A 25,822-nucleotide genomic window follows, 5' to 3' on the forward strand; every position below is an offset into this window, starting at 1 on the left:
GAACACAGGGCCTTTGCACACAACAGATGCTTAAAAAGCAATTGCTGAATTTTAACAAAGAGCATCCCCTTATATGATGCCGTGCTTGTAGAAGGATGCTCTCTTTTTTGTATTCATCTGCCATTGCCCACCTTTGCATCCATCTTTTATAATTATCTTTTAAAAGTTAGGTTGATTGATTGGATCTGTGTATATATCCATCTGTATCTAGAGGCAATTTTCCCTTTTCTCCTTATTAGAGCTGTGTACGTTTGGCATCAAAAACTCCTGTACCAATTTTCCAAAAATTTTGTTGTTGTTGTTTAGTCATTTTCCAGTCATGTCCAACTCTTCATGACCCTTTTTGGGGGTTTTCTTGGTGAAGATACTGCAGTGGTTTGCCATTTCCTTCTCCAGCTCATTTTACAGATGAGGAAACTGAGGCAAACAGAGTTAAATGACTTACCCAGGGTCACACAGCTATTAAGTGTCTAAGGCCAGATTTGAACTCAAGAAGATGAGTCTTTCCAACTCCAGGCCAGACAATTTATCCACTGTGCCATCTAGTTGCCCTGAATTCTAAGAATACCTCCTACAAATTTTCCTACATTACATAATCAATGTCTCCGATATTTAAAATGGTAATAATGATGATCATTCTTCTTATAATAACTTACATCTATCTATCATTTCTGAAACAAGCCTTACCATTGGGCAGCTGCAGAAGGAAGGACTGAATAAAAGTAAAACAAAGAAAAGGAAGGGACCATATGAACCAGAGGAACCATCCTATACATGCTCAACTGGGATCTTTCCAGATACCTTTCTGGATCTCTCCCTATGTCTTGTTGTGGCATCTCTTGGCTAAAGACGTTGTTCATGTGGTGGTTGCCTCGCTTGCATTACCACAGCTGGGCCCTGGGAGGCAAACAACTCAGAGCTCAGGAAGAACAAGGGGAATTAGTCCAGAATAAGTTGAGTGCCTAAGGGCATTGCTCTTAGCCCGATTCTTTTTCCTTAAGACATTTTTCCTTTTCCCTGAGGGCAAGACCCTTTTGGCAGTCTCAGCCACTGATATCAGAACATGCTCTTTCCCTATTCCTCTGTGAAGGCAAATTTTCCCCTATGAAGGCATGTCTGATTTTTTAGAAAAGGTCAAAAGATATTTGGAGGCAAGTGTGGTAAATAACTGAACGATAGGTCAGTCAATATCATTTTGAGTCAAAAATAATTTGTGAGTATCAAATATTAATCTATCCAGGGGTTCTTAAACTGGGGTCCATGAACTTAGAAAAAATTCTGAGAAGTATATTTCAATATGATTGGCTTCCTTTGTAATCCTATGTATTTCATTTTTTTTAAAAGCATTTAAAAGCCTTGTTCTGAGAGCAGATCCATAGAAGTCAACCAGACTAGCTGCCTAACACACAAAAGGTTAAGAATTCCTAATTCAGAATGATTTTCTTGCATGGCTCATAATTGGGGCTAGGAAGTCCCTGAAGGCAGCACCCCCTAATTTAGATGTCTAATTCCTGGTATGTTTATCTGAACGTCTCATGACTTCATCATCACACCTCATCCTTTATAGTCAGGAGGACTAGATAGTTTTTCTTAATAATAACCATGGGAATCTACTGAGCAGATGGTCACAGCAAATGATGCTCAATAAGGCACTCCACGCTTACATTGCTAGATGTGTTTTTATTATCCAATGGCTTTGACTCTAAGTAGAAACCCTGTTGAAGGCTTCTTGTCAGATCAGTGAACAGAGCAGGGCAAAAATAAATAGCGCCCAAAATAGTCTGAAAGCATATCACATTTTGAGAAGGATAAGACTATTAAATCAACTACACACCTAGCAAAGTTACCTCTAAGCATCTGAAAGGGAAAGCCATGTTTATGCTACTGATGAGATTCCCCAAGGGCTAACCAGGCAGATTCTAATCCTAGAAAATTACAAAACCACCATTTGTCAGTCTTGGAAGGGACTTTATGTTAGAACACAGAAAACAGGCCCTCAGAGTGAGAAGGTACCTTAGAAAAGACAATCTTAGAACACCAAATGTCAGAGCAAGAATTGACCTTGGGGGACATCAAAGCCAATGCATTTATTTTACAGAGGAGGAAAATATGGCAAGACTATGATGTAGGGGCAGTTGGGCTGTCTAGTGGATAGAGTGCTGGGCCTGGAGTCAAGAGGACCTGAGTTCAAATGCGAACCTCAGACACTTACTAGCTGTGTGACCCTGGTCAAGTCACTTGACTCTCTGTGCCTCAGTTCCCTCATATGTAAAATAAGCTGGAGGAGGAGATGGCAAACCACTGTAATACCTTTCCTAAGAAAATCCCAAATGGGGTCACGAAGAATCAGACACAACTGAAAACAACTTGACAATAATAACAAGAGCAACGTAGGCCTCTTTGCTCTTGGCTTCCTCATCTATTTCATGGGGACACAGTTCTGCATTCTTTCTACTTCATAACTTGTCTGTCTGTCTCTCCAAGCTGCCAGAGCAGGGCCAAGCTGTTATGTGGCCCGTTAAGCATCAATTAAGAAACCAAGGAGCCCAGGATGGGATGAGGGGAGTTCAAGCAGCTAGATATTCCAGCAGTCACTTTGACAAATTATTCTGTATAGCTCCAGCAGACAGAACGGGGACCCATGGCTGGCACAAGTTACAGGGAAGCATATTTCAGCTCAATCCAAGGAGGAACTTTTAACACTCAGAGCTGTCCAGTAGTGGAAAGGGATGCTTGGGATGAGGATAATGAGGGGCCCATCAACGAAGGTGTTTGAGCAAAGGCTGGAAGACCTTTTGTTAGGAATGTTTCATAAGGGACCACTGCAACAGAGCTGGAGATGAGGGGGAGAAGAGAAGGGCAGTGGAAGGGAGAGAAGGTTAGACTAAATGATCTTCCAAGTTCCTTCAAAGAATAAAGAGTCCTGCCCTTCTTGCTAGGAAGAAATAATCCTCGGTTGTTAATAACTGGAGAATTCCTATTTTAATTGGGGGCAGAAACAACACTTGGTTGTTAATAACTGGAGAACTCCTATTTTAATTGGAGGTAGAAACAATACTTGGTCGTTAATAACTGGAGTACTCCTATCTATTTTCTATATGAAGGTTCCTAGGGCTTTGGCCGTCATTCTAATCCTCTCCCCTGGGGTCTCCCTGCCTGGTCTTGTGAGGATTTTTTTTTTTTTTTGCTGAGGCAATCAGGGTTAAGTGACTTGCCCAGAGTCACACAGCTAGTAAGTGTTACATGTCTGAGCCTGAATTTGAACTCAGGTCCTTCTGACTCTAAAGCCAGTGCTCTATCCACTGCACCACCTAGCTGCCCCTCTTGTGAAGACTGAGGTAGAATAATGTGGCGATATGATCATAAGACTTGTAACCAGGAGTCCTGGATTCATATCCCAGCTCTGACATTTATGAGCCATTACCATGGTCAAGTAACTTTCCTGCTCAATTTTTCCCATCTGCAAAATGGGCATAATAATTCTTGCATGCCTCACAGGGTTATGGTAAGGAGAGTGTTTTGTCAAGTACCATAGACATAGGCCACTTACCCTCCGTCGAAGGGATTCTCTCCAGGGACGATGTGGGTACTGTCCTTTCCTACAAGGAACTTGATGCGATCGTAGAAGGAACGCAGGTTCTGTGAGGATACGGGTGCCTGTGTCTCCTGGATGATGTCCACAGGGTCAGGCGAACCGAGGCACAGAGCACTAACGTGACACTGGGGCTGCAGGCAGCAATCTGGGTCCATGCAGTCCACCAAGCCATCTGTGGAAAGACCAGAGGGTGTTCCTAAGTTATCATGGGTACACCCCAAAAGTCATGGGTTGTAAGTGGCAAAGTTGGAACTGAAACCCAGTTCTTTTGACTTCAAATCCAGGGCTCTTTTCAGTATGATATGTAACTATACAACATGTAACTAAATCTATAATTACACCAGGGCTGCTAGGTGGCGCCATAGTGCACAGGGTGCTGGGCCTAGAGTCAAGAAGTCTCATCTTCTTGAGTTCAAATCTGGCCTCGGATACTTACAGCTGGGCAAGTCACTTCACCCTATTTGCCTCAGTTTCCTCATCTGTAAAATGAACTGGAGAAAGAAATGGCAAGCTACACCAGTCAACTTTCCCAAGAAAGCCCAGAAAGGGTCAACAAAGAGTAGGATAGCACTGAAATGACAACAACAACAATAATAAATAATAAGAAGTTGGAATTTCCTTCCTTGGGAATTCCCTTCACCAATAAAATTATAGGTCCATTCCCTATCTCTAATTAATAGGAAAAGAATAACAGCAATAATAGCTTAGATTTATACTGCACTTTAAGGTTTTTAAAGTGCCTCACAAATTGTCTCATCTGATCCTCACAACAATGCCATGTGGTGGGCGCTACGATCATCCCCACTTTACAGATGAGGGAACTGAGGCTCAAAGTGACTAAAAAACTTGCCCAAGGTTATACAACTGTTAAGTGTCTGAGGCAAGACTTGGCCTTATTAACTCCAAGTCCCTCATTTCTATTCACTATGCCAAATGCATACAGCATGGGCCAGATGTCTTCAGGAATTTTCAAAGCTTAAAAACATCATATTTATAATCAAATACGATAATGATAATTGCCAGAAAATCTATCTAATGTGAGAGGCAGTATATCCCAATGATTGGGGAGCCAGCCTCAAAGTCAAGACGGTCTGCATTCAAGTCTTCTGACCCATCCCACATGGGCCTTGTGACCCTGAGCAAGGCACCTAACTTCTCCATAAGACAGGCAACCCTCCCTCTAAACCTGCGAATGGCAGAACACGTGCCAATAGACATCGATGGAAGGAGTTTCCTCAATGGGGGAAATCACAGATCTGGTCTTAAAAAAATTAACCTTTTTTTTTTTTAAATTAAAAAAGTCCTACACGAAACAGGGCAGTGTTAACCTAGAGGAAGGTCTCTAGGGTTGACCATCCCAGGACTCTGACCATAACTTTTACTTGTCGAACACTTTTATCCATGATTTGGATGAAGGTGTTGATGAAATGCTTCTCAAGTTTGGATGACACAAAATTGAGAACAAAGATCAATATGATGGATTACAGAATTAGGGTCCAAAAAGATGAGTAGAAACTGACAAGCCAGAATTTAATAGGGATCAATGTAAATTCTTGCGCTTGGGATAAAAAAAAAAATAAGCCTGGAAAGGATGGGGTAGGAGTGAGGGGGTGAGTTGGAAGCAGTTTATAAGAAAAAGACTAGGGAATCCTATAAATTGGCAACTATAGATATGGGTCAGGCATATGATGATAAGGAAGGCAAAAAAGCTAATGAAATTCTAATGGAGACATGCTAGAGTCCAGAGCAAGGACAGTGATAGTCCTAAAGTATCTGCCCTGGTCAGGTCACAGCTAGAGTATTTTTTCCAAGTTTTGCCCCATTTTGAGGGGTCACTGGTGATCATGGCACATATCTAGAGGCAGATGACTAAAAGAAGGATTACACACCATTAGGAGCAACAAGTGAAGAAGAAACTGGCGATGTCTAAGCTACAGAAGAGAAAACTAGGTGGGGGATAGTGTTCTATTCAAATATCAATCAATCAATGATTAATCAATTTATTATCTGAAGGGTTTTCATGAAGAAAACTGACTTAAACTTGTCCTCTGGGGATCTCTTCAGTAAAACTAGGATCAGCGTACAATGTACAGGGAAGCAGATTTTGGCTCAAGAGAAGGAAAAATTTCTGAACAATAAAATGGAATGGACTGTACTTAAGGTAATTTATATTTATAGTGATTTCCCCATGATTCTAAGTAGTAAAGGAAGAATTGAGGACTACTTGTTGCTAATGTTAAAAACAGAATTAATGATTTGTGTAGGGGTTAGATTGGCTAATCTTTGACATTGTTCACAAATCTAAAATTTTCATAATTTTATGATAGCTCTACTTTAATGGTAACAATAATAACAGCTAGAATTTATATGGCACTTCAAAATTTGCAAAGTGCCTTACAAATATTGTCTCATTTTATTCTCCCAGCAATCCTGGGAGGTAGGTGCTGTTATTACCCTCCACTTTAACAGAAGAAGAAACAGAGGCAAACAGAGGTGAAGTGCCTGTCAGGGTGACACGGCTAGTGTCTGGGGTTGGATTTGAACTCAGGTCTTCCTGACTCCAGTTCAGCACTATCTAATACACCATCTAAATGTCCATGTGAATCATTAAAATAGCAACTAGTTATTACGAATAATTTGTTAAAAAAGGAGTTAGGATATGAAACAAGATTTAAAAGAACTAAACCAACTAGGTACAATACATGTCTCTTTCTCTAGACTGTTATCTGTGACTGCTTAACTTAATCTAGTTTTCTGAAGCCTGAGAAGAATTGATTAGGAACTTCTGCTCAGGATCTGAAGACTCTGTTGGCTATTTTTCTTCTGAAGCAGCTACTCTGGGGATTTTTCAGGATAGTTTGCACCTTACAGTCCCCTTTCAATATCAAACACTTTTACTTAACAAGTATCCTAATTACTCTAGCTAGGACTCTGTTTATGGGTCTAACCAGAAACTGAAAGTCGAGGCACCCTATTCTTTGTGAGTTCCCTAAATAAAGAATTGTTTGCAAAGTCTCCTTATGACATGACTCTCTTTTGCCATCCTTCAATCAGAAAGTTTCCTTGACAATGCTCTTCTTTTTCACCCCTTGTTTTCTTGTTCCTTTGACTACAACAGTTGCGTCCTGCCCAGCTTTTCTAGTCTCTACTGATCCATTAAGATTTAGCTTCTCCCTGAAGTCTTCCTAGATTCCCTTAACAAGAAGTTATCTTTCCTTATTCTGAATGACCTCTGCTCCTCTCTTGTTCCACCTTTCACATTCTGTCTTGTATTCTGATTCACTGTGCATTTGTCACATTCCCCCCAACCCCCACCTTCGTGAACACGAGGTTGATGAAGGTCAGGATCTTATCTATTTATCTTCTTTGTATTCAATCCATGAAATGACTTTGATGTAGGAGGAACTTAGTCCATGCCCACTAAATGAATGAATGAGTGGCTTATGTTCTTAGCTGTTTTCCACAAAGCAGGTAGGGGTCATGTAACACGATGAAGCGTCAGCTACAGGAACACGGTACACATCCACCTCTCTGCTCTCTTTAAATTATTTCATGCTGTAGTTCAGCCAAGATTACAGCTTCAGCTGAGATGAAATCACCCATGAGCCACGTTTCAGAGGCTGACTGCAATCTGCTCCCCCTGCCTGGCTCCGTCTGTGCAGATGCCCTTGGTGGGACCGAGGCACAGAGGCCAGGAGACAAGAAGGTACTCGGCTTTCTGTGCAACTGGCATCTGTGCATTTCAGGATGAGGTATCCACTCCCTCTCCCTCCAGAGCACAGCCCAGTAAATGTATGAGGCTCTATGCACCAAACAGACAAGACAGCTTGGAGATGCAACATGCTTTCCTGAGTTAAATGGGGATTCGGACACTCTAATTTATGGCTTCTGCTCTCAGGGACCCATCCTTCTTCTACATATGATCTTTATGCATATCACTTAACCCTTCTGGGACTCATTTTTTAAAAAATAGAGCTGCTGTTCACAGACTGTTAAAGCTGGGAGGAGCTTGAAATGAAGAATGTTAGAACACCAAACACAGAGTGTCAGAGCTGAAACGGGCCTGAGAACAGACATCCATGCATCCCTAGAGTATAAAGGGACCTTGATCATCACCTGCTTCACAGACTTGCAGACGCTCACAGCTTATTTAAGCCAGCCTCTAAGCCCCTCTACAGCTTTAGCTAGAGGACCACCAGGGAAGATCACTTGTCCAAGGTCCCACAAAAAATTAGCAGGAAAGTGAGAGCTTTTCAGCCTTCCTGAGAGCACATCAAATAGATGTGAGGAAGATAGTATAGTAACCCCATTTTACAGATGAGAATACTGAGGCTCACAAAGACTACGGAGGCAGCCACTGAAACAACTGGGATTTGAACAAGCATCTGAAATCCCTTGGAGGAGGCAGCAAGGGCAATGACATGATAGAGAGGATTTCCACAGGTGGAGATAAGGGGGAAGACATTCCAGGTACAGGAATCTCACCACACAATCACACTGAAGGTCAGAGACAAGTGATTTCAAACTTGTTCCCTTCCCATCCCACACCTGCTGCCTCAAATGGGTAGCCTGAGGGTTGACCTTGCCCCACAGACTGCAAGGTGGACCGGGCAGTTTTCATTCTGGCCTTAAATGAGGAGGTGGAAATGAGTGGGCTCGGAAGCCCCTTTCAACTCTAACTCTTTACACTCTATTTTCTAACATTTTATATTCTAAACTCCTTTCCAGCTCTAAGAGTCACAGGATTATAGAATTATAGAGCTGGTGTGAGAACGGATCTCACAGCCCATCTAGTCCAACACCTTCATTTTACAGATGAAGGAACTGAGTCCCAGAGACATTGAGTGCCAAGCCTAAGGTCACCCAGGTGGAGACTGAAGGAGGATATAATCACAAGGCTGTCATGGTAGATCCATTATTCCTTCCGCTGTGCCTCAACCTACACTCTGCGCCTAATACTCCACATTCTGCAGTCCCTTTCAGCTCTTAAATTCATCCTAAGCTTCAATCAGTGGAGGCCAGAGCCTCCGGCTCTTTGCGGACCAACTGGTAAGCCATAGAAATGAATACATTCCTTTGAAAATCATCCCCTAAAGTCTCCAATCCTCATTCATTTGCTTATCAGAGACCAATAAGCACCCCCAGGCTGAAAGGAATCCTTCCAGCATTCCCTGTCTGGCCATTTGGAGCCTTTGGCAGTGGGAGCGATCATAATTTTCAGAAAGACCCAAAGAACTGGTTTCCTGAGAATGATTCCGAGGTAAATGAGAGCAGTCCAAAAGCTAATAAAATTTCAAATTAGCCGTGACTTTTCACGGCCTTTCAACTGTGCCAGCTGATTTAATGGTCAGCTTCTAAGTCTGCTGCAATTGAATGATGGCCCCTTGCCGCAGAATTATGAAGGGGGCCAGAAAACCTGTCGTGCATGCATACACACTCAGATGCAAATTGCTTTCAGCTCCAGCTGTAATTACGTGTTTAAGTAATGTCTGACAGGTGCTGGTGGAAGGGAAGCATGCTGGACAAGTGGGCCAGGGGAGAAGACAGGATCATATCTAAGCAGGCGGTATCTTCCCAGTCTTGGGACACATAGTGATTGCCAGGACCTATTCTGCTTTGGAAAGGAGGCATCATAGGGATCAAAGAATTTTGAACTGGAAGGAATTCTAGCGATAATCTATTCCAACTCTAATTTACAGAAAAGGAAACTGAGGCCCAGAGAAAAGTGCTTCTTAAACTTTAAAGTGACATATAGATAAAACACAAGTCCAGAGGACAGAATATGAAGCACCACCCCACTCCAACTCCTAGCATAAAGGTGATGGACTTAAAATACAAGAATATATTTTTGAATGTCCAGTACCAGGATTTATTTTGCCAGACTATGCACACTTGTCATCAGTGTTTTATCTGTTGCTGTTTTTCAACTGTTCAGCTGGGGAGAGGTAAAGGGACGGGGAGAGGGAGGGGGAGAGGGAGGGGGAGAGAGAGAGAGAGAGAGAGAGAGAGAGAGAGAGAGAGAGAGAGAGAGAGAGAGAGAGAGAGAGAGAGAGAGAGAGAGAGATACATGCCTGTAAAAACAAACAATTAACTTTAAAAGGGGTATATCATTATGAATTACGGCTATTTTTGTATATCTTGCCTAAGTTACAAGAAGTTAGATAATGGAACAGCAGGCATTTAAATGCACCTAACCATATATCTGATACCTATTCTACTACATTAGGCTGCTTCATATCTTAAACCCACGAGCCCCACACTCCAGTTAATGTAAACTAGGCCCAGAATCTAATCCCCCACATGGATCTTTCATTTGCAGAGTTCAGCAAACCATGCACATGTTTCTCCAGACTGTAATCAGCCTCAAGGAGACGGGCAGCAGATAGGTATTGGTTACCTACCTACTGCACACATAATGGTGGGCTGGATTCTAGGGAGAGAGCAGTTCTGGCTTTTGTTACCGACTGCCAGGATGCGTTTGGAAGAGCTCTCTAACTGCTCTTCCTGACTCTAGTCCCCACACCCCTCCCTCCCTCAATCCATCCTGTGTCTCCTTTGTATCTTAATGCAAACCCCTTATCACAAAACTCTTCAGATCAGAAATCTTCAATGGATCATTCTTATCTATCAGGGAAAAAAAACCCAGCTCCTTTGCCTGACACTTAAGACCCTCCAAAATCTGGTGTCAACCTTGCCTTTCCAAACCGATTTCATTCCTGTCTCCTCTGTGTATTTTATCCTCCAAATGAATCGGCAGCTTTCCTGAGCCTTTGTCCATGTCTATGTCTGGAACACCCTCCTCTTCCTTCTCACTCCTCATCTCCTCCTGCTGAAATTCTACTCGTTCTTCAAAACTCAGCTCAGACGCCACCTCTTCCAGGAAGCTTTTCCTTTGCCTCCCCTGTCTCTCCCTCCCCCTAGTAGAAAATGATCTTTCCTTTCTCTGATTTAGCATAGTACATCAAAAAAATCTCTGACTTTGTTTTATTTTGTATTGCAGTTTTACAGGCAACAGGCAGGCAACCAGTATTTATTAGGTGCTTACTATGTGAGAGAACTCATTCATTTAAAAATATTTGTTGGACGCATAATGAAGCATCAGGGTGGTACACAGATAAAGCACTGAACTTGGAGTCAAAATCGTGCTTTAGACACTTACTAGCTGTGTGACCCTGAACAAGTTGTTTAATCTCTATTTGCCTCAGTTTCCTCATCTGTAAAATGAGAAAAACAATAGCACCGGTTGTTGTAAGGATCAGAAGAGATAAAACATGGAAAAGGCTTTGCGAACCTTAAAGTGCTATGGTTGTTGTTATTCAGTTGTTTCTGACTCTTCAGGATGCCATTTGGAGTTTTCTTGGCAAAAACACTATAGTGTTCTTTTAAAAATAAAATTTGTATCCTTGGCTTCTAGCAAAATTACTGGCACTTAAGAAGGGTATCATGAGGCATTTAATAAAGGTTTGTTGATTGATTCTAAAGAGGTAGGTCAGCATCCTGCGTGTGTGTGTGTGTGGGGGGGAGTGATTTCTGGCTCCCGTATGTACACACAATCTAACCACTGCACCTCATTCATCCCCTGGTCATTCATTCACAGAATCACAGAGATTATTCAGTTCAATCATTCCATTTCACAGAGGAGGAAAATGAGGCTCAGTAAGTAGAGGGCACTTGCCCATGGTCACACAGCTCTTAAGTGACAAAACTGGACCTTGAACCCAGATTTTCTTTCTCTAAAATTCAAATGTCTTGATATTACTTTATGCACACTGATGCTTAGTACATTCCAGGTCCTCTGGCTAGGTGCTTCAACATTTTCCCTAAGGGAACTTATACTCCAGGAGGGATCATATGTTTTGATTCAAAACTGGCTCCATCATCCACCCTGTGACCTTGGGCAAATAATTTAATCTTTCTGAATCCTAGTTTCCCCAACTAAAAAAATTGGGACAATGATATACCACCTGCCTCGCAGGGCTGATAATCCTGATAAGCCCTGTTAATATGGCACTTAAAGAGTTGACAAAGAACCTTTAGATATATGATATAGGGCAGACTGAGTAGTCTGTGGATTGTTTCAGATTTTCTTCTTCCTGCCCACATTTAAGACATTTTCACTGCTTATTAGTATCTTTGCTACGGACAGTTACCACATGTGCAAATAACACACATGGTACTAGTTTGGGCCTCTTGAGAGTGACATGCAGGAACTCTGGTGGACAACGGGTGAGCTCTGGCAAACCCACATGGGGTCACCTATACTGTCTGCCTCTTCTGACCGCTGAAATCCTTTGAGGCCCAATTTGGGTGCCATGAAAACCTCCTTAATCCTCCCAGTTAAAAACTAGTGCCTACCTACTCAAATACTCTTCTACCATTTTTTCCCCTAGACCTCGCCTGTGTCTTTGGTATATTCTACTTTCAAGCATATGTTAAAGGAAATGAAGATATTTGGTATGGGGAAGAGAAGCCTTAGACAGGGTATAACAGCTGCCTTCCACTATCTGAAAAGTTGTCATGAGAAAAAGAGATTTTGCTAGTTTGGGCTGGCCCCAGAGAGCAGAATTAGGAACAGTGTTGGGCATGGTGGGGAGGGATAAAGGGGAAAGGATGAAGGGGGATATCGAAGAGAAGACGGTTTTGGCTCAAAAAGAATGGAAAACACCCAGAGAGCTCCAAAAGAGGCAGCACAGCCTGGCTCAGGAGGTAGTAATCGCTCCATCATTGGAGGTTTGGGAACAGAACAGATGACATCTCAGGGATAGTGGTGCCAAGGTACTGCTTGGTCTAAAAGACCTGTCCTTTTAAATGCTGATACTCTCTGATGCCTTGTATCATACTTTATTTCTGTGTAGCTTAGATTCTCTCTATAAGATTTTAGGTTCTCTGGGGGCAGCAATCACATGGTTTCTTTAATCCCCAGTGTCAAGGACAGGGCCTTTTATACAGAAGGACTTTAATATATGCTTTTTTATTGGCTTAACTTTGATGTCTGAAGATGCTAATATCTCAGGGGGAGGACATAATGCCAAGATTTCATGATGCAGCAAAAAACATGACTTGGAGCCAGATCAGGGTTAGATATGCCATTTGTTAGCTACTATCTTAGTTCTATGATATAGTTTAGCTGTGTGACCATAGCCTCTCACCCCATGGAATATTCTAAAAACAAACTGCTAATCTGCATTGATAAAGGGAGTTTGTACAGGGAAAGATTTCTATATTGCTTAGCACAGCGTGTGTGCACATAGCTGGTGCTTAATAAATGTTTATTGATTGATTAATTATACCATTAAAATCACAGGTCTGGATCAGGGCTTTAACTGCCAGGGGCAAACCTCTTGGGGAGAGGGCCCTTTATGGGATACAAGGTTGTCTTGGAGGAGGGTCCTGAGGACAGCGCTCTATGGTGAGGAAACAAAGACCCTGGTAATACCCTTAATGTGACATGTGGGAGGGCCACTTCCAGGGAACGTCAGGTCAAGTCGGGTCAAGAAGCACTCATTAGGTGTTTCTGATAGCTCAGGCACTGGATTAAGAGCTAGGATTTACAAATACAGGCCAAGAAGAGACACTGTTAGTGTTATGCCAACCCTTTTTGGCCCATCCCTATTTATATGATTGTTGACTTTCTAACCCTCCCCCTCAAAAAAATGATGATGAGGTTTAACTGGGGATGAGCTCTGTATGCCAAATTTGAAGAACTATCTGATAACAGCCAAGGATGATTCTTCCTAGCCCTTACAGTATCCTCAGCTCACGATCCTTCCTTAAAAGAGGGTCGGCCATTTGTTCAGTGTTGTTTGAGGAATCTGCAGCATAATGGCAACAGATTCACAAATAATTACGAACAATGGGCCCTAGGATGGAAGAGATACATCTTGTAGGGAATTCATTCATTAGGAAGCCAGCATGGGCAGCTAAGGAGTCTAGAAGTCATAAATAGGTCTTGATTATATGTTGGATTGGCTTGTAAGACATTTCCTTGGTGGGAGTAAGCTGAATATGAATGATGGTGGCTATGGACCTTTATATGACAAGCTCTCTAAAACCTTGAAGAAATAGCAACTATTTTTCTAGGAGGCTGAATTAGGAAGCCAACAAGTTAGCTTCTTCCCGTCTCCCCTCTTGTTTTCCCCCCTCACTTGAGGCAAGTCATTTAAAAACCACAGGTGAGTGTGGAGGAGAAATCAAAGCAGCTGCTACAAGGTGATGTGTGAGGTGGGCTCTGAGAGAACTTCTGAGGGAGATTTCATCACCATCAGGGCCGGTCGGCATTTCCCTTCTGGGCCCTGCAACACAGTGACTTCACTAACATCTGTTTTACTACACCTGGTCACAAACTCTTTACATTCCAGAATCACAGAATCTCAGTGCTGAAAGGGCACTCTGAGGTCATCTGGTCCAACTTGGAACCAAACAGGAAGCCAATCTGCAACATCTCCAACACATGGATCTGTATTTATTCCCTTTATATTTTTCCTGAATATACTTATTTATGTACTTGTTACCTTTCCCATTAAAGTATTACCTCCTTGAGGGAAGAAAATGCTTCATTCATTTTATTTGTACTTCCAGAACCGAGCACAGTGTCTGGCATATAGCTGATGCTTAATAAATGTTTGTTGATTTGCTGTTCTTTGTTTATGTAGCCTTCCACACTTGAACACACTCTCAATGCCTCCTGGAGAAGCCCATTCCAGTTTTGGATACCTTTAATCGTTGGACATTTTTCCATATGTTGAGTCTAACTCTGTTTCTCTCTAATTTCCATCTCTTCCTTTTAGTTCTATCTCTGAAGCCAAGTAGAAGTTGAATTTCTCTTCTATGCAACAAATTTCAGTGTACAAAGACAGACAAATGTTATGTCTCCCCTCCCTGCCAATCTTCAATCATTTCTCATGTGGCATGGCCTCCAGCCCCCTCACCACACTCTTCATCTCCTTCTGGAAGTGCTCTCATTTATCATGCCCTTCCTAGAAAACAGTACCCAGGAATACTCCAGATGTGGGTTAGTTAGAATGGGCAGGGAGAGTGGAATTTGCGGGTGGGGAAGCTCACTTTGTAATTTAGTTCTTGACCTAAAGGAAGAAAGGGAGAAACTCTGAGCAGGTGTGTCTATGATTTCTGGACCATTACAAAGCCTTCCTGCACCTGGAATGGAGGCACATCCCCAAGAATGGTTTTCCCAGGGTCACGTGATTTGGGGGATCAGGAGGAAATGGTAGAGATCTCTTATTGTGTTTAAGTTCCTAATATTCAACATCCTGAAGAAGAGCCATCTTTATGCCTTCACAGAAGGAGATGGTTTGTCAGGGATTACTTACTAAGGAATAATCAGGAATGAAGTGAATGAATTCCCATGACAGTCATAGAATGTCAGTGCTATAAGGGGCCTCAGAACACAGAATGTTAAGAAGTGAAATGGACCTTAGAATGTAGAATGTTAAAGCTAGAAAGGTGTCAGAGCTGTAAGGGGCCCTACAATATATGATTATTAGAGTTGAAAGGGTCCTAAGAACATAGGACAGCTAGGTGGTGCAGTGGACAGAGGACCTTGAATCAGGAAGACCCACCTTCCTGAGTTCAAATCTGGCCTCATACTTCCTAGCTGTACAACCCTGGGCAAAGTCACTTCACCCTGTTTGCCTGAGTTTCCTCACTTGTAAAATGAGCTGGAGAAGGAAATGGCAAACCACTCTAGTATCTTTGCCAAGAAAACCCCAAATGGGGTCATGAAGAGTAGAATGTGATTAAGCCAACTCAACTATAACAACAAAGAATGTAGGACGTTAGTGCTGGAAAACACCTTAAAATTAAGAATGTGAGAAGAGAGAACATACAATGTCAGAGCTGAGAAGGACTCTAAAGGTCATCTTAATCCAAGTCACTTATTTGACCCATAGAGAATCTAAAGCTGGAAGGGTGAACTGACTGATTTGCCCAAGATCAAAGGCTGGTAAATAGCAGTAGTACCCAAGTCTTCATATGACTAGCCCCTGTCCCTTTGCCACTGCCCTTTGGCCTCAACCCCCACCCAATTCAGCTTCTCAGGGGTGTCCGGAAACTGAAGACAAAAACTGGAGGCGGTATTCAAATATTCAGCCACAACCACCTTACGGTGGCTTAGCCTTGGCTTGTTCTTATCTTCACAGATGCAGAGAAATTAGAGAACATGAGACTTAGGAGGGCCCTTAGAAATGACCAACTTTAACTCCCTTATTTTGTAGAGGAAGAAATTGAGGCTCCGGGAGAGGAAATGATTTGACTCAGGTCACACAGTTAGCATGTGACAGAGTTAGTGACAGAGTCGGGATTTGAACCCAGATTTGCTGCCTCCAAATCCAGGGCTCTTTCCCTATGCTACACTTGGATCTCCATAAATACCCTTTGGTCTGGAAGGCTCATAAATTTAGCTGGTGCATTATGAATTCATTTTTATGGCTTCAGGAAATCTGAAACCATACCTGCTGTGACCCATGAGAAAATGGGATATTACTCATTTCCTCATTAAGAAAAGATTCCGAGGAGCGCAGAAGTTAACTGAACGAAGAGAACAATAAAATAGCAAACACTAGGCCTTTTAATGTTTGCCTCCCATCACAAAGAAGCACCTTAGAGGTAATGTACCCCTGTCATTCTATAGTGGGGAAAATGCAGGCCCAGAGGAAGAAAGTGATGTGTACAAAATCAGATGACCAACAGAAAATCCAGGATTCAAACCCAAGTCCTTGGGACTCTGAATCCACTGCTCTTCCCAATGGATCATGCTGTCTCTTTTCGGAAAAGAATTGTGTAAATATTGATAAAGTATTAATCACAGGAAAAACAACAACAAACATTTCCACTCTACAGCTACCTGGATGGCTGGGGGTAACAGTGCTTTTTCCTCAGGTCAGCGTTATCATTAGATACACCCTCTCTATCAGACAGATGTAAAGGCTTGGCCAAAACGCCTCCATTAAAAATCTAATAACATCTTTCCACTGGACATGACTGAGGGGTTTCAGGGTGCCTTGAAATGCCATCTATAGAACTGAAAGGTACCTTCAAGATTATCTAACTGGGATTCATATCTTTGAAATAATATTTTGATAACTATTTCAATATAATCGGTTTCCTTTGTAATGCTATATATTTTATTTGATGCATTTAAATGCACTGTTGTGAGAGGGGGTCCACAGGCTTCATCAGATTGCCAAAGGGGTCCATGACACAAGAACGGCTTAAGAGCCCTGTTTTAGTCCAACTTCCTCATTTTCTCATAAAGAAGAAAAAAGAGGTCCAGTAAGGAATAGAAACTTACTCAAGGCAACGTGTTGAGTTATTGGGAAAATGGCTCCCAGGGAAGAAGGCTCTCTTTTAGGCTGACTCTGCTGTAAACAGACTGCCATTTCTTAATGGACCATTTGCATTTCTTTACAAACATATTTTAATCATTTGAGCAGACCTCAAAACAAATCTGTTCCATCCAAATAATGAAACCCATTTCGAAGACTCCTCCAGAATATAGCTCTGGAAGGATGACACTTGAGGGGAGATCCTTCACTTAGGTTTGAGGGTTAAGAAGCTTCAAGAAACCTGATCTTGATTCCTAACAGAATCCAATTTAATCCAAGAGAAGCAACGTAGTCAAGAAGGAGACTGACAGTTTCAACACCTGGCTGATGCAACTGTTAGCAGAAAAATTTCTTTGAGAAAATCAAATTTCCTAAAATGAAGACTTGTCAAAAAAAAAAAGTGGAAAATAATCTACCTTAGGAGCTAGTGAATGCCCTGTCACTTAAAGTTTTGGCACAGAAACTGTATGACCAGCTGTTGGGAGGCTGTAAAAAAGGACTCATAACTTTGGTAGGGGTTGGACTAAATAATCTCTGAGGAGGGGTAGGGGAGGGGAATAAGCATTTGTTTTTGTTCAGTCCTTTCAGTTGTGTCTGACTTTCCATGATCCCATTTGGTGTTTTCTTAGCAAAGATACTGGAGTGGTTTGCTATTTCTTTTTCCAGGCCGTTTTCCAGATAAGGAAACTGAGACAAACAGGGTTAAGTGACTTGCCCAAGATCATAGAGTAAGTGTCTGAAAACCAGTGCTCTGTCCACTGTGCCATATAGCTCTAATATTCTACATTCCAAAAATCCTTTCTAGTTTTAATGCTCTATGTTTCAAGATTCCTCCTAGTTCTAAGATTCTATGCTCTAACATACCTTCCAACTCTACAATTCTATGTTCTAACATTCTATGTTAGTCCTTTCTAGGTCTGATTTTCTATCTTCTGAGTTCTAAAATCTTTTAACTGGGATGTTTTCTAACTTTAATATCCCATGTTCTTTCATTCTTTTCTAACTTTCCACGTTCTGCAGTCTCTTTTCTCTAGGTCTTATATTCTATGTTCTAAATTTTCTTTCACCCTGATATTCTATGTTCTAAGACATCTTCTAGCTCTAACATTCTTTGTTCTAGGACTCTAGGACATTTCAAGGGCCCCTCCCATTCAACTCTAGGACTCTATTACCCTGAGCAACAATTTATAGCAGAAAAGTATACTCATTTCATTTTTGCTGTGTTCAGACCTCACAGGAAAAGGGAGCTTGGGAAAATTAGCCTGCAAGTCTACTCTGTCACAGGCATTGCAGAATGAATCAATTAGTCTCTTTGCAGCCCTAAGTCTTCTCAAAGTTGTGTGTGCATGACAACCCACTCCACAGGTGGGCTGCAGCAAGCCAGACTCATCCAGCAATGGGGGGGGTGGTGGGGAGGCTCCTGAAATAGAACCATTTCATAATGCATAACTATGTGTGTGGGGGGGTCACTCTGGGGAGCACAGCTTCCTCTCAATACACATTTTGTAAAAGTTTTTTACCGTTCTCCATAATAAATTCTCTGACTCCATTCACACGGCTTGCAAAACCTTTATATGCTGCCTGAAACACAATATTTTTAAAGGTCAGTTTCTCTCTTGCCTTTTATCCTGTGAAACACTATATGAGAACAGGCTGCCAGGTGACTAAATTATATCATTTTATGAGAACTCTCAATTTCAGGAAAGGAATGGGGGACTGGGGGGGAGGGCTGGAGAGATATCTTGATTCTGAGTTTGCTTGAAATTTCCTTTCCCAGGCTGACCCCATAAATTACTTGTAATGCAGCCTCATGATTGCGTCTCATGGGCCCCACAGCATTTGAACTCCATGGAAGAGGTTACCACATCTCAAGGCTGCTGCAAACCCTTTCTCAAACACAGTTTGATTGACTCAAATTCCAGTTGACTGTTTTTTTCTCCTCTTAAAAACAGTGACTGTGAAACGAAGTCATGATAGAAAGCTGTGATTTGGAAAACATTCATGTTTAAGGGCATATCTGACAAGGCCCCACCTGCTCTCTTTCCTTCCACACTGCCAATAAAGGGATACGCTTTGCAACCAAGGTATTCTAAGGCTAAGAGTACTAGACACCTGAGTCTGAATGCTAAGTCTGCCACTTATTAGATGAATCGCTTTACTGATTCTCAGTTTCCTCATCTGTAAAAGGAGCATGAAAAAAGGAAAAATTTTGTAAACTATAAACTACTACAGAAATATCAAATATTAGTAGGTGTGGTGGAAAGAATTCTGGATTCAAAAGAATGCTGGGTCAAAGGACCCAGAGGTGAGGCATTTGACTTCAAAATTCAAGTTTAGTAAATGGCTCTATGGTGGCACCATGGTGTGACCTGGGGCAAATTACTTCACTTCTCTGGACCTCAGTTTCCTCATCTGTCAATAAGGAAGTTGAACTAGATGACCTTTAAGGTTCCTTTCATCTCTAAAGCTAAGATCCTGAGCCCCTGGTTCACTGCCAGATTTCTTTGTATCAGAGCTTACTCATATCAAACTCTGTTCCATGTGATATGAAAAGGGGATCCGAGAGAAAATGCTGACACTCTTTGAAATATGAAATTATCATTCATCATGGTGATAATGGTATTTGTCCTCCCGCTGTACAGGGTTGTGGCGAGGTTAGCGTGTTAGAAACTGCAAAGTGCTACAGAAATGGGAGTAATTGTTAGTGGTATCGGAGCATTATCCTCAAGTCTGATTTCACTTTCCTGATTCTTGCTCTGTCACTAATAAGTGACTATGGGCAAATCAATTCATTTTTATGGGTCTCAATTTCTTCCTCATTAAGGTAAAGAGATGGGACCAGATGCAAGTCAATTAAAAAAAAAACACATTTCATAAGCACCTACTCTGGGTAGGGCTGTGGGGTTACAAAGACAAAATTCCAAATATTTGCTGCCCTCAGGGAGCTTATATTCTACTGATATATTCCATGGTCCTTTCTTTCTCAAATGGCCCATGACTTTATGAGTCAAAGTGCATATATAAAGTCCCAATGGAGTTTATTCTCTACCAAAGGAACATCAGAGTATCATGAATAGCTAAGTACATGAGGGTATTCCTCCATACAACCTTACGTAGATGTAAAAGAAAATTTACATTTTTTGTTTTTAAGAATGGGTCTCCCTAAATTGTCCAGGCTGCAAGTACAGTGGCTACCCATGGTCTGATCTCACCATTGATTGGCACAGAACTTTGACCTGCTCAGTTTCTAATCTGGGTCTGGTGGCCCTCTGCTCCCAGGGGTTCAATCTTAATGGTTCCAGCCTTAGAATAGACACTTTATCATCTTCAGCCCTACTGCAGCTCAAAACTCCTGAACTCGAGAGATCCGCCAGCCTGAGCCTTACTCTCACCCTCTTCCCCTCCATTCTGCACCAAACAGAGATTACAGGCATGTGTCACTAGACTGCGGACAGTCCTATATTTAAAAAAAAATTAAATCCCTGCTTGAGGAAACAAAGGTCACTTATTACCTTGAATGAGCTGCCTTATTAGGTAATGAGTTTCTAATCAATGGAGATGTTCAAATAGATGGTAGACGGCCACTTATCCAAAGGGATTCCTGTTCCAGGAGGAGTGACCCCCCAGGTCCCTTCTAGCTATGGAATTTTAAGATGCTGTGAGACACTGAATACATGTTCATTCTAGAATGAATTACATCAACTTAAAAGTAATAACTGAGTGAACCATTTCTAACATATATAGGATTTTAGAAATAGAAAGGTCTTTATAGACCATGTGGTCCAAGTTCTTCCTTTTACAGATAAGGAAACTACCAGTTAATCAATCAACAAGTATTTATTAAGCTTCTACTATTTGTCAGGCACTGTGCTAAGTGCTGGGGATACGAAGAGAGGTAAAAGACAGTCCCTGCCCTCAAGGGCTGACAGTTTAACGGAGGAGACAACAAACAGCTATGTATGACCAAGCAATATATAGGACAAAATGATTAATAATTAACAGAACGGAATTAAAAAGGGTTAGGGTAGGATTTTAGTTGGAACTTAAAGGAATCCAGGGAAGCCCAAACTGATGACAGAGGTCACAGAGCTAATAAACTGCACAGCTCTATCAATCAATCAACCAACCAACATTTATTAAGCACTTACTGTGTCCCAGGCACTATGCTAAGTGCTGCGGATAAAAAAAGAGGCAAAAAATAGTCTTTCAACTCCCTATCTAATGCATATTGCATTACATTGCCTATCCCCTGTTTTCAATTATTTGTCTGGGATTATTCAGCAAAACCTTTGCTAACCCCTCCAACAACAGCTATGTATACTTCTTGGGCAATCTCTTGCCTTCTCTGTGCTTCTATCTGTAAAACAAATGAGCAGTTGGAATAAGTGATCTTCAAAGTTCCTTCTAGGTCTGACATTCTATGTTCTAACGTCCTTGCTGACCCTGACATCCTACCTGCTGTGTAATCAGTTAGTCAACAAACATTTCTTAACACTGCTATGTGCCAAGGATTGTGCTAAGAGCCAGAGAAACAAGGAAAGGCAAAGTACAGTCTCTAATTGCAAGGACCTCAGTGTAACAGGAGGAAAGGATGCACAAACAATTATGCACAGAATAAATCAGAGATAATCATAGGGGGAAGACACAAAGAAGACTGACAAAGGCATTTCCCAGAAGGCTCAACTCCTTTGGCTAAGACTTTTGAAGGAAGCCAGGGAATCTGCGAGGTGGAGACAAGGAGCATCCCAGGCACGGAGCACAGCCAGAGAAAACTCGGAGCTGGGAGATGCCTGAATGTTCCTAGGTGTCGTTCTCTATATTCTAATGACCCTGCTGACTCTGACTCACTGCTTTATGTGTCCTAGGACTCCTTGTCCTAAGGGCCTTGCCTGCTCTGATGTTCTATGTTCTAAGGTTCTCTGACATGCTCCGATCTGTTTTCTTCCACTTTTGACAGTCTGTATCCAATAATCTAAATGGCTAAGAGCCTTCCTCTGAAGATTAGATCGTAGGTATTTCCACCAACATGGGGCAGCCAGTGGTTAGAGCCCTGGGCCTAAAATCAGGAAGATTTGAGTTCAAATCACACAGCTCACTAGCTGTGTGACCTTGGGCAAGTCACAACCCTATTTATCTCAGTTTCCTCTTCTATAAAATGAGCCGGAGAAGGAAATGGCAAACCACTCCAGTACCTTTGCCAAGAAAACCCTAAAGGGGTCACAAAGAGTCAGATATGACTGAAATCCCTTTCCCACAAGTTAGCCATATCCAGAATGGTGAATTTTCTGGTAGGGGGTAGTGGTGGTGGCGGTCTTCTCCCGAACCATGCTGCTTCCACTGTTTCAGCAGCTGGATCTCTGTCGTGTTGACTGTGTCCAGTTGCCTGGGGCCTGGATCAGACCCTTCCTCTAAGGTGGGGGGGGTCGCCCTTTCCCATAGGAGCTTTGAGATTTTAGGACTGAATGGGTTTACCACTCCCCCCCCAACCCCCTGCCGTAGTAACTGTTATTACTGTCACTGTCAGCTGTAAATAGTGGGGAAAAAAAAGAAGATGAATAAACTGGTATCTGGTTTCATGCATGGGAACGAATGACCTTTGTTTCATGACTTATGCTCTTGGCCTGGCAGGGAGGAGGGGTAGAAGCTGTGCTTTCCCTATATTTATTCAGATCATTTGGCTCCATTTGCTTCTCCAGATGTGAAACAGCTTGCTTAAGGCTTCAGAGAAAAGACCTGGGAACCTGGGGAGTGAAGACTCACATGGCAGGATAGGGTTTACTTCCCCTCAGTCTAGAATATTTTTAGGCAATTTAGAGTCCTACTAGAGTGAATGACACGACTGCTTTCATTAGTTATAATAATAATAGCAAACATCTATGTAGCACTTTACATATTACCTCATTTTACCCTCACAACAACTATGAGGTAGGTATTTTTATTACTCCCATTTTACAGAGGAAGAAAACTGAGGCTAAAACCCAACATTCTGCAGGAGGCCTTTCCTAGCTGTCATCACCCTCTCTCTCCCACCTAGCGCTTTCCCCTCTGAGACTGCCTTCCATCTACTCTGTATATATATTTCATGTGGTTTGCATGCAATGTCCCCTATTATAAAGTCAGTCCGCTAAAAGAGAGACAGTGTCTTTCCCTTTCTTTGTAATCCCAGTGTTTAGCACAGTGCAAGTATTTCATAAATGCTTACTAAACATCTGGCTTAATGGGGTGGAAACAAGTGAAGTGACTTTCCCAGGGTCACCCGCATTTTCCCGACGGCAAGCTCCATACTCTGTCCACTGGTTTATTGTCCACAAGCACTTTCTTCACAATAACTTGTGGAAGGAAGTGGTAATACATGTTATTTCCATTTTGCAGATGGAGAGACTGAGGCTCAAGATGGTTAAAGCAACTTGCCTGAGATGCCACAGGAAAATGTCAAAACTGAGCCATGCACTGAGTCTTTCTAAGTCTGAGTCCAGAGCTATTTTCAAAATACTACGCTGATTCTCTTTTAATAAAAAAAAAAACCCTCACTTTTTTGCAGATGTTTAAGGCTTGAAGAGTCCTCTTCCCATGCCAGTCTTGGAGGCAGATATTATAAATACTCCTGCTTCCATTTTACAGATGAGGAAACATGTTTGAGGTCACACAAATCTCTTTTTTAAAAATTTTATTTATTTATTTATTTAGGCTAGGCAATGGGGTCAAGTGACTTGCCCAGGGTCACGCAGCCAGTAAGTGTTATGTGTCTGAGGACGGATTTGAACTCAGGTCCTCCTGAATCCAGGGCCGGTGCTCTTATCCACTGTGCCACCTAGCTGCCCCAAGGTCACATAACTCTTAAGCAGCAGAGCCAAGTTTCCAAATCATGTCTCATAAGCCTAAGGCTAGGGTGCTATGTACATACCACCCTATCTACCTACTTACTGATCATCACTCAGAAGCTGTGCTTCCAATCAGAGACAAAGTGAAGCAGACAGGTGATTGGGCAGAGTTTAACTGAGGACCCTTTCTAGATCAGAGTCAGCCTGAACCAGATGAAAACGGAATTGGGAAATGTTTAATAAAATAAATAAAAATACCACACAATGCAGATAATGTGAATTTATAGTTTTCTAAGTCAATATGCTGTCCTAGGCATGCATTTTATTTGAGTTTGACAATATTGATCTAGATAACTGGGGCGATATGGAGAGGACTGAATTACCCAAATTAGTTGGCTACCTATGGCGAAGATCAACATTATCTGGTTAATATGGCCCAGAGTCATGGTTCACACTCACATTCTTCTCTTGGCTACTTGGAGTTTCAGAATGGGGGTTATTAGGCCTCTTCTGTTTGAAAGGATAACAAACGGCATTGCTGTTCTCTCAAGACTTACTACCTCTTGAACTGACCCTAACAGTCCAAGGTCCAAAGTAAGGGAAGTGACAGTTCCACTGGCCTCTGCCACTGACCACTGCCCATTTGTGGGATCATGTTCTATTCTGGGCACCATATTTTAAGACAGATACTGACAAGGTGGGGCCTGCTCAGAGAAGGGTGGTAAGGATGGTGAGGGAACTTTAAATCATGCTACAGAAGGATGAGCTGAAGAAACTAGAAATGCCTAGTCCGAAGAAGAAGGGGCTTATGGATATAACAGTGGTCTCTAAGTAGCCGAAGGGGAAGAAAGATTAGACTTATTCTGCTTGGCTCAGGTAAGCCTAACTAGGGACAATGAGTAGAAATGGCAAGCAGGCTAATTCTAGGTCAATGAAAGAACTTCTTAAAAATCAGACCTGTCCCTAAATGGGCTGCCACAGGAAGGAGTGAGATCCCCATGCTTGGATAGGTTCAAGAAGACGTTGGCTATAATTTGTTGGGGCTATTGTAGGACATCATAGGGGTCTGTCAGGGTTCTGTCCTGGGCCACCTTCTCATCTTCTTTGCTACTTCATTTGGTGATCTTACCAGCTTCCAAAGATTTAATCACCATCTCTATGCTAATGATTCTCAAATCCACTCGTACTGCCCTAACCCATCTGCTGATCTGTAGTCTTGCATCTCTGATGACCTTTCAGACATGTCACACTGGATGTCCGGTAGACATTTTAAACTCAACACGACCAGACTGAACTCATCATCTTTCTCCCTAAACCCTCCTCCTTTCCTAACTTCCAGGGCACCAACACCTTCCCACAATGCCCCCCGGCTCACAACCTAGGTATCATCCTCACTCCTCCCTATGTCTCACCTCCCATATCTAATCTGTTGCCAAGGTCTACAGATTTCACCATCTCTCAAATCTGTCCCCTTCCTCTGACCATGCCATTCCTCTGGTGCAGGCCCTCACCACCTCCTTCTTGGACTACTGCAGTAGCCTGCTGCAGGGTCTCCCTGCCTCAGCTTTCCTCACTCTAAGTCAGTCTCCACTCAGTTGCCAAAGCGACTTTCCTAAAGCACAGATGAGATACGTCACCCCCTACTCACTAAATTCCAGTGGATCCTCATTGCCTTTAGGACCACATACAAAATCCTCCGGCATTCAAAGCCCTCCATAACCTCAATCCCTCCTACCTTTCCAGTCTTACATATCACTCCCTCCAAGTACTCATCCATCCTATGACACGGGCCTCGTGGCTGCTCCGCAAACATGACACTCCATTTCTCAGCTCTGGACATTATCTCTGTCTCTCTTGTCTTCTTATCTCCACCGACCGGCTTCCTTTAAATCCCACCTTCTAAGGAAGCCTTCCCCAACCCCTCTCAATTTTAGCGCCTTCCCTCTATTAATTGTTCCCTCTTTATCCTGTATATAGCTTGTTTGTCCATATTTGTCTCTTGTCTCCCTCATCAGACCGTGAACTCCTTGACTACACTGTCTGCACTGTCTTTTGCCTCTTTTTGC

General features: G+C 42.3%; 1 protein-coding gene across 1 annotated transcript in view; it reads right to left on the minus strand.

The window, feature by feature from the left end:
- Positions 1 to 25,822, minus strand: part of TENM4 (teneurin transmembrane protein 4) — a 640,191-nt gene that overhangs the window by 138,140 nt on the left and 476,229 nt on the right. Inside the window, 1 exon segment of the mRNA XM_078156941.1 lies at positions 3,551 to 3,767. Within this exon segment, the coding sequence (XP_078013067.1) occupies positions 3,551 to 3,767 (217 nt within the window).

Source organism: Phascolarctos cinereus, unplaced genomic scaffold (assembly GCF_003287225.1).
Source record: "Phascolarctos cinereus isolate Bilbo 61053 unplaced genomic scaffold, phaCin_HiC Scaffold_726;HRSCAF=1367, whole genome shotgun sequence".
In the NCBI taxonomy this organism is placed as follows: Eukaryota; Metazoa; Chordata; class Mammalia; order Diprotodontia; family Phascolarctidae; genus Phascolarctos; species Phascolarctos cinereus.